Raw genomic sequence first — 14,524 nt, forward strand, 5'->3', positions numbered from 1 at the left:
ACTTTGCGAGGCCAAGGTGAGAGGATAACTTGAACCCAGGAGTTCGAGAGCAATCTGGGCAATATAGTGAGATCCTGTCTCTATTTTTAAAAAAAGAATGAAATATAGGAATAAGAGGTGGGTGAAGGACTCACATGCCGGCTTGGTCCGACCGGTCTTTGTGGTGAAGGAGGGGAGAGGTGAGAGGTGGGTGATCTGGAAGGAGAAAAGTACCCCCTCCCCCATGAAGGTTCTTCTGGAGAGAGTCAAAGACAAATAAGGGCGGGGCGCAGTGGCTCATGCCTGTTATCCCAACACTTTGGGAGGTTGAGGTGGGAGGATCATTTGAGCCCACTAGTTCAAGACCAGCCTATGCAACATAGCAAGACTTTGTTTCTACAAAAAAAATAACAATTAGGTGTAGTGGTGCATACCTGTAGTTCTAGCTACTCAGCAGGCTGAGGCAGGAGGATCACTCGAGCCCAGGAGTTTGAGGTTACAGTAAGCTATGATCATGCCACTGTACCCCCATCTGGGTGACAGAACGAGACCCTGTCTCAAAAAACAATTCCAAAAACAAATATGGAGACAGAAATTGAGCCCCCCAAGACTGGGAGCCCCCATTGAGCTCAGAAATTAGGCTTTACCTCCAGCCCTGGGGTGCCAGGCAGGAGAAAACCGTGTGGTAGGCTGAGGGGGTGGGGTGACCCACGGGGGTGACCTAGATAGGGCCTTGGGTCACCCTCTGCCTCCTTCAGCCTGTGGCTGAAAGTCAGTCATGAAGTAAGGGGGTACTACTGTTACTCATCCCAGAAGCACCCACACTTACTCACTTTTGGGAAGGGGGACACAAAGTGTGAAAAACCGGTGAGGATTTTCCGCCTCACCCTAAATGGGACACCATAAGTGGGGCATTGGTTTTTCCTCCTCCCCAGAACTTCCTGGTGTTTTCAGGCACCACAGGCTCCTTCCTGCTGTCTCCATCTCTCTCTAATATTCTCCCCTTCTTTCTCCTTCAGCCTCCTCCCTTCAGACCCTATAAGCCTTGAATTAAGCTCCTTGGAGGAGAAGAGTGGACTGTGAGGTAGGAAACAGAGAGGCCTTCAGACAGCCCTAGGGGGAGAAGTGCGGGGCCCCTCCAGGCTTCATTCCTCTGTCATGATAGGGGCTTACTCTGCTGCTGGGCCTTTCTGAGTGGTGCTTGCTGTGCTGTGTAATGACCCCTCTCACTGTTGGGGCGAACCCAAGAGAAAAGAGTGTGGTGCAGAGTCTGGTTGGGATCACATGGCCCTGAAAATCAGGATGCCTGGAGAAGCTTCGGAGCTGGAGGAGTCCCCCTTCCTCCCACCCTCCCACTGGACTAATGATGAGGCCTGGCCATTCAGAGGCAGGGAGGGGGTGGGACAGGCCCACCATCATCCGTAGGAGCAAAGGCCATACGTTGTGTTGTGATGAATTGTTTCAAGCAACCAGAAGAGTACTGAGAATATCTAACCCACACCCGTGCACCCATCCTGAATTAAGACGTGTGTCGCAACTCGGCATCTTTATCGGCAGCACTGAAGCTTTCCATTCTTTATTTTCATCAGGCTCAAAATAAATTTCCAAACAGTCTCCTACATTTTTCCCACTGCCATGGGGTCCTGGGCGTCCGGGCCCCCAATATTCACGCACTCGCACCACGCACTCATATTCCCTCACCCCACCATCACGGCCCCAAAGAAAGTCTTCCCTCTCGCGAAGTCCACCATATCGGGGTGACTGATGTTGACGTACACCCTCTCGCCCCTCCGGAGCTGCACCAGGCCGCCGAACCCCACGCTTGTGTACCAGAGAGGCCCGTACCCTTGCCTCCCAGCCGGGTCCAGCACGGGAGTCACGGTCTCGGCGCCCTCGAGCAGCAGCTCGGGAGTGCCCGGTCCGTAAGCGCCCCCCGCCCGGTACAGAGAGCTGCGCAGCGTGACCGAGTGGCCCCGGGGTTCCGCGCCGCCAGGGGGCGCCCGGCCCCGGTAGCCGACGAGACAGTAGAGGTAATAGAGGCCGTCCTGCGGGAGCGCCAGCCCTTCGGCGTCCGAGAACTGCGTCCCGCTCGTCAGAAACGCCTGTTCCTTCGTCGCCTCCCAGCCTAGCCCCTGCCCCTTCAGCGGAGCGCCTGCGGAGACACGGGCCCACGCGCTCTTGGGAATGCGATCCTAAAGGCTTGGGACTTCTGGGAGGGTGGCGGCTTTTAGCCCCTGCGGGAACCGACCGGGCCGGGGGAGGGGGGATGCTGCTGTCTCTGGGGTGAGTGCGAGTTGGGGGCCGAGGGAACTTGGATGTGGGGTGCAGAGCGCTGTAGTGGGGACCCCCAGGCCGGCTTTTGCTTGCACCAGAGGGAAGAAGAAACTACACTGCGGGGACGAGCGGAAGGGTGGGCATGAGCGGCGAAAGGTGGTGAAGCGGATGAGAAACCGAGCCCTGGAATCATGGAGCCAAAGGACTCTGGGCGAGCAGAATTGGAACCTTCGGATTATTTACACTCTTATTCAGGTCTTTGAGGTCCTTACCTATGAGGTGGGCAGCTGGGAGCCCGGGGCTGAGATCTGCTTCTGGCTCCTCCTCCGGCAGCTTCTGAAACCCTGGAAGGGGCAAAGAGTCCACGACTTGGGGACAGGGCAGCCACCCATGCAGGCTACCCTTGAGAAGACGGGCCGCAGGGATGGGAGCCTGGATTCCTAGAGGAAGAGGGATCTGGGAACGCAGCTGGGAGCTGGGAGCCCCTGAGGGACTGAAGCGGGGAAGAAGAGACAGTCTGCTCTTACCCAGTCCTTGCTGGGCCTGTGCCCCGGGGTCAGCAGGTGTCCGTTACCTGGTTGGGTGGGTCACAGTGCCCAGAGTTCAGATTCAACTCATGTCACCCCTAGCCCTCTGAAAGTGGACCCAAGCTGCAGGCCTGGGGTTTCTCCCACCAGCACCATCCCCAACACACACCTCCCTAGAAGGGAGAGCAAGCAAGGCATAGGTACTTGGGCAGAGAAACAGATGTACCTCGGAAAGAGGAGAGGAGGCACAAGGAGCTGTGTCAGGATACAAGCACAACATCACAGAAACATCACAGGAACATCACAGGAACAGTGCTCTGCACCCCACATCCATGTTCCCTCACCCCCAACTGGCACTCATCCCAGAGACAGCACCATCCCCCCTCCCCCAGCCCCGTAGGTTCCCGCAGGGTCTAACTGCAGCGGCTCACTGCAACCTCTGCCTCCTGGACAAGAACGTGGACAGAGAGTCAGCAAAGAGACAGGACATCCCCACCAGGGACAGCCGAGCCAGCTGAGCCAGACAGGGCAAAAGACCACAGGCACAACCAGAGGGAGCCAAGCATCTGCAAGATACAGCTCTCCACCAGGGCCTGTTGCAGCCACTCACCAGTCCTCCCTGATCCTGGGGCACTAAGGCCAGCACAGCCAGGACAGTGATAGGCACCGCCAGCAACAGGGTCACCAGAGAAGTGGCTCCTGCCACAGCTAGCAGGAGGGAGCCCCTCCCCTGGAGCCTCCCACCCCTGCCCTCCAGCCCCAGTGCCCCCATTGAGACTGAACCAGAGCCAGAGCAGGGGGCTTTCATACCTCAGGGACGGGGCCACCCCCTCTCTGTAGACTTACACACCTGGCTGGGACTTTCCACACACCCCTGCTCCCCTCACCCAGCTTCCTGTTTACCCAGAGCTGGGGTGGGGCAGCTGGATGCCTGGGTTCTCTGAACTGGGGAAGAAGTTGGGGTAGGGAGACAGGCTCTCAGGGTGGAACCAAAGGGGTCCTTAGACATCTTCTGGCTCAGCAGAGAGGGAAACTGAGGCTCAGGGAGGGAACGTAGCTTGCAGGAAGCCAGTCAGCAGAGCTGAAATGAGAACACAGATCTCCAGGTTTCCAGTGTGGTTTGCATTCTTCTAAACCCTCAAGGTAGGTGCTGAAGGAAGAGCTGATCCCGTCTCTGAGGTCAAGGGCTGGAGTAGGACAAGGACTGGAGTCTTGAGGGATGGATGTCTGGGTCCTTGAGAAGAACTGATTCCCATACTGGGCTGACATCCTCCCATTCCCTTGCTCACCTCCAGCCCCCTGTGCTGAATGAGAAAGGGAGAGGTAAGCCTTAGCCTCACCACTGACTACTGACTCACTGAGGAGGGATGGAAATGGAGTTTTACCTCCCTTGCTACAAAGAGTAAAGACAGATGAACGAGGCATACTCCCACCCTCAGAGAGCTTCGAAGTCTACAATGAGCCCTATCCACTAGTAGGTGCTTACTAAATGTTTATGTATAAATGAATAAAAGGACAAATAAATGCAGGAATAACCAAAACAAAGCAGTAAGGACCACATGAATGGTAGACGTAGGCAGCATGAGTGGTTAAGAGTCAAGGGAGGAGCCAGGGCGGTGGCTTACACCTGTAATCCCAACACTTTGGGAGGCTGAGGCAGGTGGATCACTTGAGGTCAGGAGTTCAAGACCAGCCTGGCCAACATGGTAAAACCCCGTCTCCACTAAAGATACAAAAAATTAGCTGGGTGTGGTGGCACGTGCCTGTAATTCCAGCTACACAGGAGGCTGAGGCAGGAGAATCACTTAAACCCGGGAGACAGAGGTTGCGGTGAGCCAAGATCGCACCATTGCATTCCAGCCTGGGCGACAGTCTGAGATTCTGTCTAAAAAAAAAAAAAGAGTCAAAGGAAGAAAGACCAGGTCCAAGGAAGCTGGAAGTGGCTCCAATCATCTCCCCTTCTTGGTAACATCTCTATGTGTTCCCATAATACTACTACTAATAATATAGCTGACCCACAAAATTCACTTAGCATGTGTATGCCACTGATTTACACACTTTAATAATTTGTTTGTTTGTTTGAGGCAGGGTCTTGCTATGTCATCCAGACTGGAGTGCAATGGCAGGATCATGGCTCACTGCAGCCTTGACCTCCCAGGCTCTATGGATTCACCCACCTCAGCCTCCTGAATAGCTGGGACTATAGGCACATGCCACCATGCCCAGCTAATTTTTGTACTTTTTGTAGAGATGGATTTTTGCCATATTGCCCAGGCTGGGCTCAAACTCCTGGACTCGCATGATCTGCCCCTGTTGGCCTCCTAAAGTGCTGGGATTACAAGCGTGAGCCGTCATACCCAGCCAATAATTATAATCCTGACGAAAACCCTAAGAGGAAACTGAGGCACAGAGAGGTTAAGAAACTTACGGAGCTCACAGAGCCAGTGGCAGAACCAGGATTTGAACCCAGGCATCTGGCTCCAGAGCCTTGATGAAAAGGCAGTTTAAAAACCGAGTACTGGGGCCAGGCGCAGTGGCTCATGCCTGTAATACCAGCACTTTGGAAGGCCAAGGAAGATGGATCACCTGAGGTCAGGAGTTCAAGACCAGCCTGGCCAACATGGTGAAACCCCATCTCTACTAAAAATATAAAAATTAGCTGGGCATGGTGGCAGGTGCCTTTAATTCCAGCTACTTGGGAGGCTGAGGCAGGAGAGTCACTTGAACCCAGGAGGCAGAGGTTGCAGTGAGCCAAAATCGTGCCATTGCACTCTAGCCTGGGTGACAAGAACAAGACTCTGTCTTAAAAAACAAACAAACAAAAACCAGTACTAGGCCAGGCGAGGTGGCTCACGCCTATAATGCCAGCACTTTAGGGAGTCAAGGCAGGTGGATCACTTGAGGTCAAGAGTTCCAGACCAGCCTGGCCAACGTGGTGAAACCCCGTCTCCATTAAAAATACAAAAATTAGCTGGGCGTGGTGGCACAAACCTGTAGTCCCAGCTACTTGGGAGGCTGAGGCAGGAGAATCGCTTGTACCCGGAAGGCAGAGGTTGCAGTGAGCCAAGATCACAACACTGCACTCCAGCCTGGGCGACAGAGAAAGACTCCGTCTCAAAAAAAAAAAAAAAAAAGTACTGACTTGTGATTTGTATGTAAAATTTGCCTTCCTCAGGCCAGAAAAGAAATGGGGAAATAAATACTGAACTCCAGTCAATGTTAAGCTTCTGAAGGGTTTAGATGTAAAATGTACTGATATTTGCAATTTTAAAAGATATTTAAGGGGCCGGGCGCGGTGGCTCAAGCCTGTAATCCCAGCACTTTGGGAGGCTGAGACGGGCGGATCACGAGGTCAGGAGATCGAGACCATCCTGGCTAACACGGTGAAACCCCGTCTCTACTAAAAACTACAAAAAACTAGCCGGGCGAGGTGGCAGCGCCTGTAGTCCCAGCTACCCGGGAGGCTGAGGCAGGAGAATGGCGTGAACCCGGGAGGCGGAGCTTGCAGTGAGCTGAGATCCGGCCACAGCACTCCAGCCTGGGTGACAGAGTGAGACTCCGTCTCAAAAAAAAAAAAAAAAAAAAAAAAAAAGATATTTAAAAGTGAGATGGAAGGATACATATGTGATAGAGTAAACAGAAAATGTGAATAGAGCCGGGTGCGGTGTCCACTCCTATAATGCCAGCACTTTGGGAGGCTAAGGTGGAAAGACTGCTTGAGACTAGGAGTTCAAGACCAGCCTGGGCAACACAGTAAGACCCCATCTCTACAAAGCCTCATGTGGTAGCTGGTGTCTGTAGTCCTGGCTACTCAGGAGGCTCAGATGGGAGGATCTCTGAGTCCAGGAATTCAAGGCTGCAGTGAGCTATGATTTCACCACTGCACTTCAGGCTGGGTGATAGAGACCCCATCTCAAAAACAAACAAACAAACAAACAAAATGTTAATAGTAGCATCTAGGTGGTAAGAATATGTCCACCATACAATTCGTTTCATTTCACTCTTTGTTTGTACTTTTTAATAATAAAATGTTAAAAAAAAAAAAAAAAAACTCTGAATATTATTCAGCATAGGGAACATGGAGAAGGGTCGGGGAGGAAGTAGAAGGTTCTTGAATTTGGAAGGGGAAACACAAATGAATATGGACCCACCCAGGCACCAAATCTCCTCCTCACCCCTTGCCTTACATGAGTTCCCCAGTCTTCACCCTCCTCAAGGAGTGGGTGTGCAATCCTCCAGCACCCATCTCCTTCTCCATCACAGTGCCACTAAGAAGCCTTCACCCAGGTCTCTCCAGAGGGCCTCAGGCTGCTGCCTTTACTTAGTTCTGTGTTCAATGCCAGAATACTGCCTCCTACAGAAAGTCTACCTGGATTGCCCACACCTCCTTTCCTGTCACCAACTTGTCAGCAACTTTCTGTCCTTGATCTATCCACAGGGCTCATGTAGATCTAGTATGGCTGCCTTTAACTCTCGTGTTTGTTAATCAGACAGCCAAGCAGCCTGTTGCATAGAGCTGCAGAACACCAAGTGGGTCACCAGAACACCTAATGTGCTAGAGCTCCCAGTCTGAACTGGAGTGGCATATGTGTGTCCACACACATACACCAAGATCAAGAGGTCTCAACAAATGAAGTGTAACAAGGTAATAGAGAAAAAATTAATCAAGGAAGACACATAAAGGAGGTGGGTGTTCGCTGACTAGTGGCAGGATCAGTGAAATGACTGGAGCTGAGGCAGATTACAGCCCTAGCTACAGGCCCTGGAGTTTGTAAAGAAAGATGTTGTGGTCGGGCGCGGTGGCTCAAGCCTGTAATCCCAGCACTTTAGGAGGCCAAGACGGGCGGATCACAAGATCAGGAGATCGAGACCATCCTGGCTAACACGGTGAAACCCCGTCTCTACTAAAAAATACAAAAAAACTAGCCGGGCGAGGTGACGGGCGCCTGTAGTCCCAGCTACTCGGGAGGCTGAGGCAGGAGAATGGCGTAAACCCGGGAGGCGGAGCTTGCAGTGAGCCGAGATCCGGCCACTGCACTCCAGCCTGGGCAACAGAGCGAGACTCCGTCTCAAAAAAAAAAAAAAAAAGAAAGATGTTGTAACCCTGACCCTCAAGCCCAGCTTCCTTTCCTAACAATGCTGGGGAGGAACCCAGGCTGGGGGAGAAGTTAAAGCCAGAGGAGGGGCAGGAATGTCTGAGGTGGCAACACTTCTCTCCAGCCAGACAGCACTGGCCAGTTTGAAGTCTGTCCATCCTGCAGGCCACAAGCTCTGGGTAAGCTGGGAATGGGCAGGGACCTTGGTGGAAGGATGGTCACACCCCAGAGTGGGGTGAAGCTAAGATGAAGGGAGGGAGAGTATGGGTTTGAGTTTCCCTGGGCCGTCGAGGAATCCTTTGAATCTCTGCTCCCCCAAAAAATTAAAGACAATTCCTTTCTGTGCCCACGGCCCTTATGGCCTCCATCTGGGCTTCTGCTGCCCATCCCCGAGAATTCCTCCTAAACCCAGAAGGGTCCTAGTTTCCAGACCCTAGTCAGTATACCTGGCTCTGGGGTGAAGACAGCGGCCCCCTCTTTGCCCTCAAACAGGAAGCAGTGGTTGGAGGGGAGGAAGTGCCTGAGGGGAAGTTATGGGGCCCCAGATACTCCTCCATGCCCCACTTCAGCCCCAGCAGCATCTGCCTGTGGGAAGCAGCTCTCCACACCAGCCAAAGGGGCCCCCACACTCCCGCACTGCTCTGGGGCTCAGGGAGCAGCCCACCTGCTGGGTGTGCTGACATCACCCTCCCTACTTCCCGCCAGTGCCCACACCCATCCAGGCCCGGGGTCCTTCCCCTCCATCAGTCCCTTACCAGCACCTAGAACCATCCAGGGCTGGAAAGTCCCCTCCAAACCACCTGGTCAGCCCAGGGCAGAGGGAAGGGCTGGGCTCTGGAGCTGGACAGAGCTGGTCTTAAACCCCAGTTCCACCCTTCTGAGATGGATGACCTTGTAAAGTCCAGGCTGGAATCTTGGGTCTTTACTTAGGCAATGGGCACCATGATACCCTATGTTCTGGGGATTAGCAGTGAGGAATGGAAAGTGCCCAGCTCAGGGTTGGCACAGAAGTGAGGCTCCCCAGCCTGGGAACGATTATAACAGAGGATCCCTCACTTCACAGAGGAGGAACTTGAGGCGCATCGCTAGCCCCTGATCATTTCACCTAAAAGAGCAAGGACTAGAGTTCCTGACCTCCAGGCCAGTCCCTGATCCCTGACCTAATGTGTGTTTGCAGTGATGATAAAACGAGTAAGTAAAGGGCCTCTCGGCCGGGCGCGGTGGCTCAAGCCTGTAATCCCAGCACTTTGGGAGGCCGAGACGGGCGGATCACGAGGTCAGGAGATCGAGACCATCCTGGCTAACACGGTGAAACCCCGTCTCTACTAAAAAAATACAAAAATCTAGCTGGGCGAGGTGGTGGGCGCCTGTAGTCCCAGCTACCCGGGAGGCTGAGGCAGGAGAATGGCGTGAACCCGGGAGGCGGAGCTTGCAGTGAGCTGAGATCCGGCCACTGCACTCCAGCCCCGGCAACAGAGCGAGACTCCGTCTCAAAAAAAAAAAAAAAAAAAAAAAAAAAGGGGGCCTCTCACATCTGGATAGGGAGGGTCCTGGGAGCTTAGGAAGTGATGGGGGACAGTGATGTATGTAGCTCATGACTAGGTGGAGAGGCCTCTGGGGCAGCTGGTGCAGGAGGGAAAGGGACCTCACGGGAGGCCCAGAGACAGCAGGAATTTTGGTGGGAAGCCTCTGAGGGGTGAGCCATCTCAGCTATGAGGCAAGGTAGGGCATGTACCCTGGTAGGAGGTGAGGTATTAAGGTTTGGGATGAGGAAGCTCTGGGGGTATATTTTTCTGCCTCTAAAACTGTTGGAGAGGGAATCTGAGAAAGCCACAAGCAACCAGGAGGCTGGGGTACGCTGGAAAGGGAATGGGTTTTCTAACCTTGAGCCCTCTTCCCTGTAGATATATACATCTACGGGGGCCTGGGGTTGGGCGGGCTCCTGCTTCTGGCTGTGGTTCTTCTGTCCGTCTGCCTGTGTCAGCTGCATCGAAGAGGTGAGCACTGCACTCCCTCCCTCCCACCCGCAGCAGTGGCACCTGTGGCCTCAGCCACACCCTTTCCCACTGCTTTCCCAGAACACTGCCTGGCCCTGGAGCCACTGGGAAGCCAACAAGGGAGTCCACACCTGCTGGGGTGGGGAGCTGGGGAGGGCCCGGGAGAAGCACAAAGGGTGGGCTGTACTGAGCTTCTTTTTTTCTTCCAGTGAAGAGGCTGCAGAGAAGCTGGGTGAGTCTGGGGACAGGGAGTGGGGAGGGTAAGAGAGATCCTGAGTGGGGGAGTGGGGAGAAGCATGACTGAGTGCTGAGAGGAGGGTTGGGAGTGGGAGACAAGGAGAGAGGAAGTAGGAGCATGAGAGAGGCAGAGAAAATCGAGGCGAGAGAGAGAAAATGAGACAGAAACCAAAAGAAAAAGTGAGAGGGAGGATAGGAGTGAGAGATACGGAGGATAGGAGTGAGAGAGACACAAAGAGAAAGAACAGTGAAAGAGAGAGAGAGAAAAAAAGAGAGAGGGAAAGAGAGAGAGGGAGAGAGAAGGAGAGAGAGAGGGAAAAAGAGAGAGGGAGAGAGAAAGAGAGAGAGAGGCTCCAGAACCAGGCACAGTGGCTCACACCTGTCATTCCAGCTGTTGTGAGGCTGAGGCAGGAAGACAGCTTGAGCTCAGGGGTTGAAGACCATCCTAGACAACATAGTGGAACTCTGTCTCCAAAGATGGCAGGGGCAGGTGGGAGAGAAAGAGAGAGAGAAGAGAGAGAAGAGAGGGAAGTTAGAAAGGCTGGAGGTGGGAGAAGAACTCACAGGGAAGGGTCTGAAGGCATCGCCTCCCATCAGCACCTTCTGTCCTGGCCCCAGGTCCAGGGGTCCTCAGAGCAGGAGCTCCACTATGCGTCTCTGCAGAGGCTCCCAGTGTCCAGCAGTGAAGGACCTGACCTCAGGGACAGAGACAAGAGAGGCACCAAGGAGGATCCCAGAGCTGACTATGCCTGCATTGCTGAGAACAAACCCACCTGAGCACCCCAGATACCTTCCTCAACCCAGGCGAGTGGACAGGGTCCTCCTGTGGTCCACCCAGTAAAGACCATGGTCCCCCCACTTCTGTGTCTCAGTCCTCTCAATCCATCTCGAGCCTCCATTCAAAATGATCATCATCAAAACTTATGTGGCTTTTTGACCTTTGAATAGGGAATTTGTTTTTTAAAAATTAAAATTAAAAAAACACGTGGCTCACCCTTCCACCCACTCTGGGGTCAAGTAGTAATTTACTGGGTGAGAGAGAGTGTTCATGGACCCAAGCTCCCCTGACAGCCAGAGGAGGGTATGTGTGGGCCTGGCAGGAAAGGGCAGTTGCCAAGGAGGAGTCATATCTGATCCTTCCCATTTCTCAAGACAATCAGGCTCAGCCTCCTGGGACTGGGGGAAGCAGGTGTGCTGAGCTCCCACATGGTGGTGGGAGGGGCCCTGGGACCACAGCCGGAAGCTGCCTTCTTGGACCTTTCCAGGTCAGACCTGGTGGAAGGGAGAGTTCAGAGCTGGGGAAATCCGGAGAGAGTAGATTTGGCATCTGGAGAATGGAGAAGAAAACACTTGAGACTCATAAGGAGGAGTTAGTGGTGGGGCAGACAGTGATTTATTGGGGTCTTTTGAAGAGGACTAGGGACCTCTGGGCTCTGGAATCACTCCTCAGGGGCCACCTGAGGAGTGGCAGTGTGTTCCCATGTGACAGTGACCTGGTCAGAGAGAGGACAGGAGCCGCTCAGTGTCACAGTCCCAAGGCTCTCCTCTTCCTTGTCTCTGTCCTCCCTCCTCCCACTCTCTTACTGCCCCTCCCATCCCATCTGCTATTGCCCCTGGCTCCATTACTCACATTTTCCCTGGTAATAGAGGGTGCTGCCCATGGCCACAGAGAGAAAGCTGACAGCATAGAATCCAGCCCGAAGGAGGAGGACTGTACCAGCCCCTAGCTGAGGATGTTCTGCATGGGGCAATGGAGAAGGGGGTTGGGGAAGAAGTGCACACAGGCTCAGGGAGGGTAGGGGCCTCAGAGGAGCATCCCTGACTCCCAAGGACATTGCCTCTTGGGGTCTCTAGCCAGGAGGAGACACCACCTCCCAGCATCTCACCTTTCTCCACCACCAGCCGAGTCCCATTCCCTGTCCCGACACCCAGGCCCAGCACCTCCACCCTGCACACGTAGATGCCGGCGTCATGGCCTCGCACGTCCCAGATATGCAGCTCAGCCTGGTGGTCACGGAGGAAACGGGAAGAAGAAAGTGGGGCCAGGCGGCCCCTGAACTCTGGGGTTCCATTCCTCACCTCCTTCCCTGGAGCCACCTCATCTTGGAACCATGTGACGGAGCCAATGGCCAGTCTCCCTTGGCTGGCATTGAAGGAGCAGGGCAGGAAGGCAGAGGATCCTTCCAGGGTACGAATCTCAGGGGGCTGGGACACCCAGAGAGCACAGGATCCTGGGGGCAGAAGGAAGACCCAGAGAAACACCTCCCCAGTTACTCCAAAGAGAAAAGACAACAGAGCTTGGAGGAGAACACCCCAGCTGTCTCTGGGCATAGAGCATGGGAATAGATACTTTGGGTGCCTCATTAAACCCTTTCCTCTTAACCAATCTGATTTCTTAATGTTGCTTATTAAATCATTTTTCGGCTGGGTGTGGTGGCTCATGCCTGTAATCCCAGCACTTTGGGAGGCTGAGGAGGGTGGATCACTAGGTCCGGAGTTCGAGACCATCCTGGCCAACATGGTGAAACCCCATCTCTACCAAAAAAATACAAAAATTAGCCAGACATGGTGGTGTGCACCTGTAATGCCAGCTACTCGGGAGGCTGAGGCAGGAGAATTGCTTGAACCTGGGAGGCAGAGGTTGCAGTGAGCTGAGATTGCGCCATTGCACTCCAGCCTGGGCAACAAAGCAAGACTCCATCTCAAAAAATAAAAAATAAAAATCATTTTTCAAATTCTTCCTATACCAACTCTCACTCTCACCCTCTGCCATCATTCTCCAGCCAGTTCAGTAGTAACTTGTCTGGCTGAAATGTAAACCATCATGGTGAAATTAAGCTCATTAATGAATGCGGCTGCCTAGTTAACGAATATCACTCATTATATTATTCCAGGTATTATTTTAGTACAAATGGCATTGTACAGTAAGTCATCCTTCCTCTTTCCTCTTTTTCTTTTTTCTTTTCTTTCTTTTTTTTCTTTTTTTTTTTTTTTTTTGAGAGGGAGTCTTGCTCTGTTGCCCAGGCTGGAGTGCAGTGGTACGATCTTGGCTCACTGCAAACTCCGCCCCCTGAGTTCAAGCGATCCTGGTGCCTCAGCCTCCCAAGTAGCTGGGACTACAGGCGCCCACCACCATGCCTGACTAATTTTTGTATTTTTAGTAGAGACGGGGTTTCACTACCTGGTCTCAAACTCCTGACCTCAAGTGATCCACCTGCCTCAGCCTCCCAAAGTGCACCTGGAAACTCATTGTTTTTCGTTAAAGAACATTAACTAATTAAATCTCCAGGTGAAGACATGGCCTTAATTGGTTGAGATTCCTATTTAACCCGTCCATGTTGATGAATTAAACCAAATATTAAAATCCCTGATTAAATTATCTACAGAGGGAAATTTATGAGTCATTCTATTTCAGTGGTTCTCAAACTTTAGTGTGTATGGAAATTACCCGGAGCATCTGCTAAAACAGATTCCTGGGGCCACCCCAGAGTTTTTTCTTCAGTAGGTCTGGAGTGGGGCCTAAGAATTTGTTCTAGGTTCCCAGAAATCCACATTTTGAGAACTCCTGCATTTAGTTAATAATATGCTTGATAATTAAGGTCTCTCAGTTCATTAAAAACAGTTTCAGCCGGGAGCGGTGGCTCACACCTGTAATCCCAACACTTTAGGAGGCCAAGGCGAGTGGATCACCTGAGGTCAGGAGTTCAAGACCAGCCTGGCCAACGTGGTGAAACCTCATCTCTACTAAAAATACGAAAGTTAGCCGGTGGTAATGGCATGCTCTTGTAATCCCACCTACTTGGGAGGCTGAGACAGGAGGAGAACTTGTACCCGGAGGGTGGAGGCCACAGTGAGTTGAGATACTGCCCCTGCACTCTAGCCTGGACAATAGAATGAAACTGTCTCAAACAAAAAAAAGAAGTTTCACCACCAGGCGGGCGCAGTGGCTCATGCCTGTAATTCCAGTAATTTGGGAGACCAAGGCAGGCAGATCACTTGAGATCAGGAGTTTGAGACCAGACTGGTCAACATAGCAAAACTCCATCTCTACTAAAAATACAAAAATGGCTGGGAGCAGTGGCTCAGGCATGTAATCCCCACACTTTAGGAGGCCAAGGTGGGCAGGTCACCTGAGGTCAGGAGTTTGAGACCAGCCCAGCCAACATGGTAAAATCCTGTCTCTACTAAAAATACAAAAATTAGCTGGGTGTGGTGGTGCACGCCTGTAATCCCAGCTACCCAGGAGGCTGAGGCAGGAGAATTGCTTGAACCTAGGAGGTGAAGGTTGCACTGAGCCAAGATTGTGCCACTGCACTCCAGTCAAAGTGACAGAGCAAGACTCCGTCTCAAAAAAAAAAAAAAAATTAGCCAGGTGTGGTGGTGCATGCACGTAGTCCCAGCTACTCGGGGAGGC

At 52.8% G+C, this 14,524-nt stretch overlaps 3 protein-coding genes and 1 long non-coding RNA gene across 14 annotated transcripts in view; 1 reads left to right on the top strand and 3 right to left on the bottom strand.

Annotated features, from left to right (window-relative positions):
* Positions 1-1,525: 1,525 nt before the first annotated feature.
* LTB (lymphotoxin beta) lies at positions 1,526-3,584 on the bottom strand. Its single transcript, XM_010362754.2, is given in 5 exon segments — positions 1,526-2,131; positions 2,526-2,597; positions 2,781-2,814; positions 2,816-2,827; positions 3,391-3,584. Coding segments are annotated over 5 exon segments (735 nt in total). The 5' UTR covers positions 3,553-3,584; the 3' UTR covers positions 1,526-1,676.
* A 1,026-nt stretch (positions 3,585-4,610) lies between these two features.
* Positions 4,611-10,840, bottom strand: LOC115896875. The gene is made up of 3 exons (XR_004056783.1): positions 10,711-10,840; positions 10,490-10,575; positions 4,611-4,665 (listed from the first exon to the last, which is right to left on the bottom strand). It is a non-coding gene; the product is annotated as an uncharacterized LOC115896875 (long non-coding RNA).
* Positions 7,870-11,115, top strand: LST1 (leukocyte specific transcript 1). The gene is made up of 5 exons (XM_010362761.2): positions 7,870-8,055; positions 8,940-9,067; positions 9,781-9,873; positions 10,083-10,105; positions 10,729-11,115. The coding sequence occupies exons 2-5, from the start codon at positions 9,040-9,042 to the stop codon at positions 10,885-10,887; spliced, it is 303 nt and encodes a 100-aa protein (XP_010361063.1). The 5' UTR covers positions 7,870-8,055; positions 8,940-9,039; the 3' UTR covers positions 10,888-11,115.
* NCR3 (natural cytotoxicity triggering receptor 3) overlaps positions 11,101-14,524 on the bottom strand; it is a 32,455-nt gene continuing 29,031 nt past the window's right edge. For 2 of the 11 annotated variants that reach the window (XM_030928540.1, XM_030928539.1), the window contains 2 exons: positions 11,741-12,341; positions 11,101-11,603 (listed from right to left, as the gene is read on the bottom strand). In XM_030928540.1, coding sequence (XP_030784400.1) covers positions 11,504-11,603; positions 11,741-12,341 — 701 coding nt within the window. In that variant the 3' untranslated portion in view covers positions 11,101-11,503. Of the gene's footprint in view, positions 11,604-11,740; positions 13,069-14,524 lie in introns of those variants that run through there. The other 9 variants (XM_030928543.1, XM_010362757.2, XM_010362758.2 and 6 more) reach the window with 9 other exon arrangements.

The sequence above is a fragment of the Rhinopithecus roxellana genome, chromosome 4 (genome assembly GCF_007565055.1).
Source record: "Rhinopithecus roxellana isolate Shanxi Qingling chromosome 4, ASM756505v1, whole genome shotgun sequence".
In the NCBI taxonomy this organism is placed as follows: domain Eukaryota; kingdom Metazoa; phylum Chordata; class Mammalia; order Primates; family Cercopithecidae; genus Rhinopithecus; species Rhinopithecus roxellana.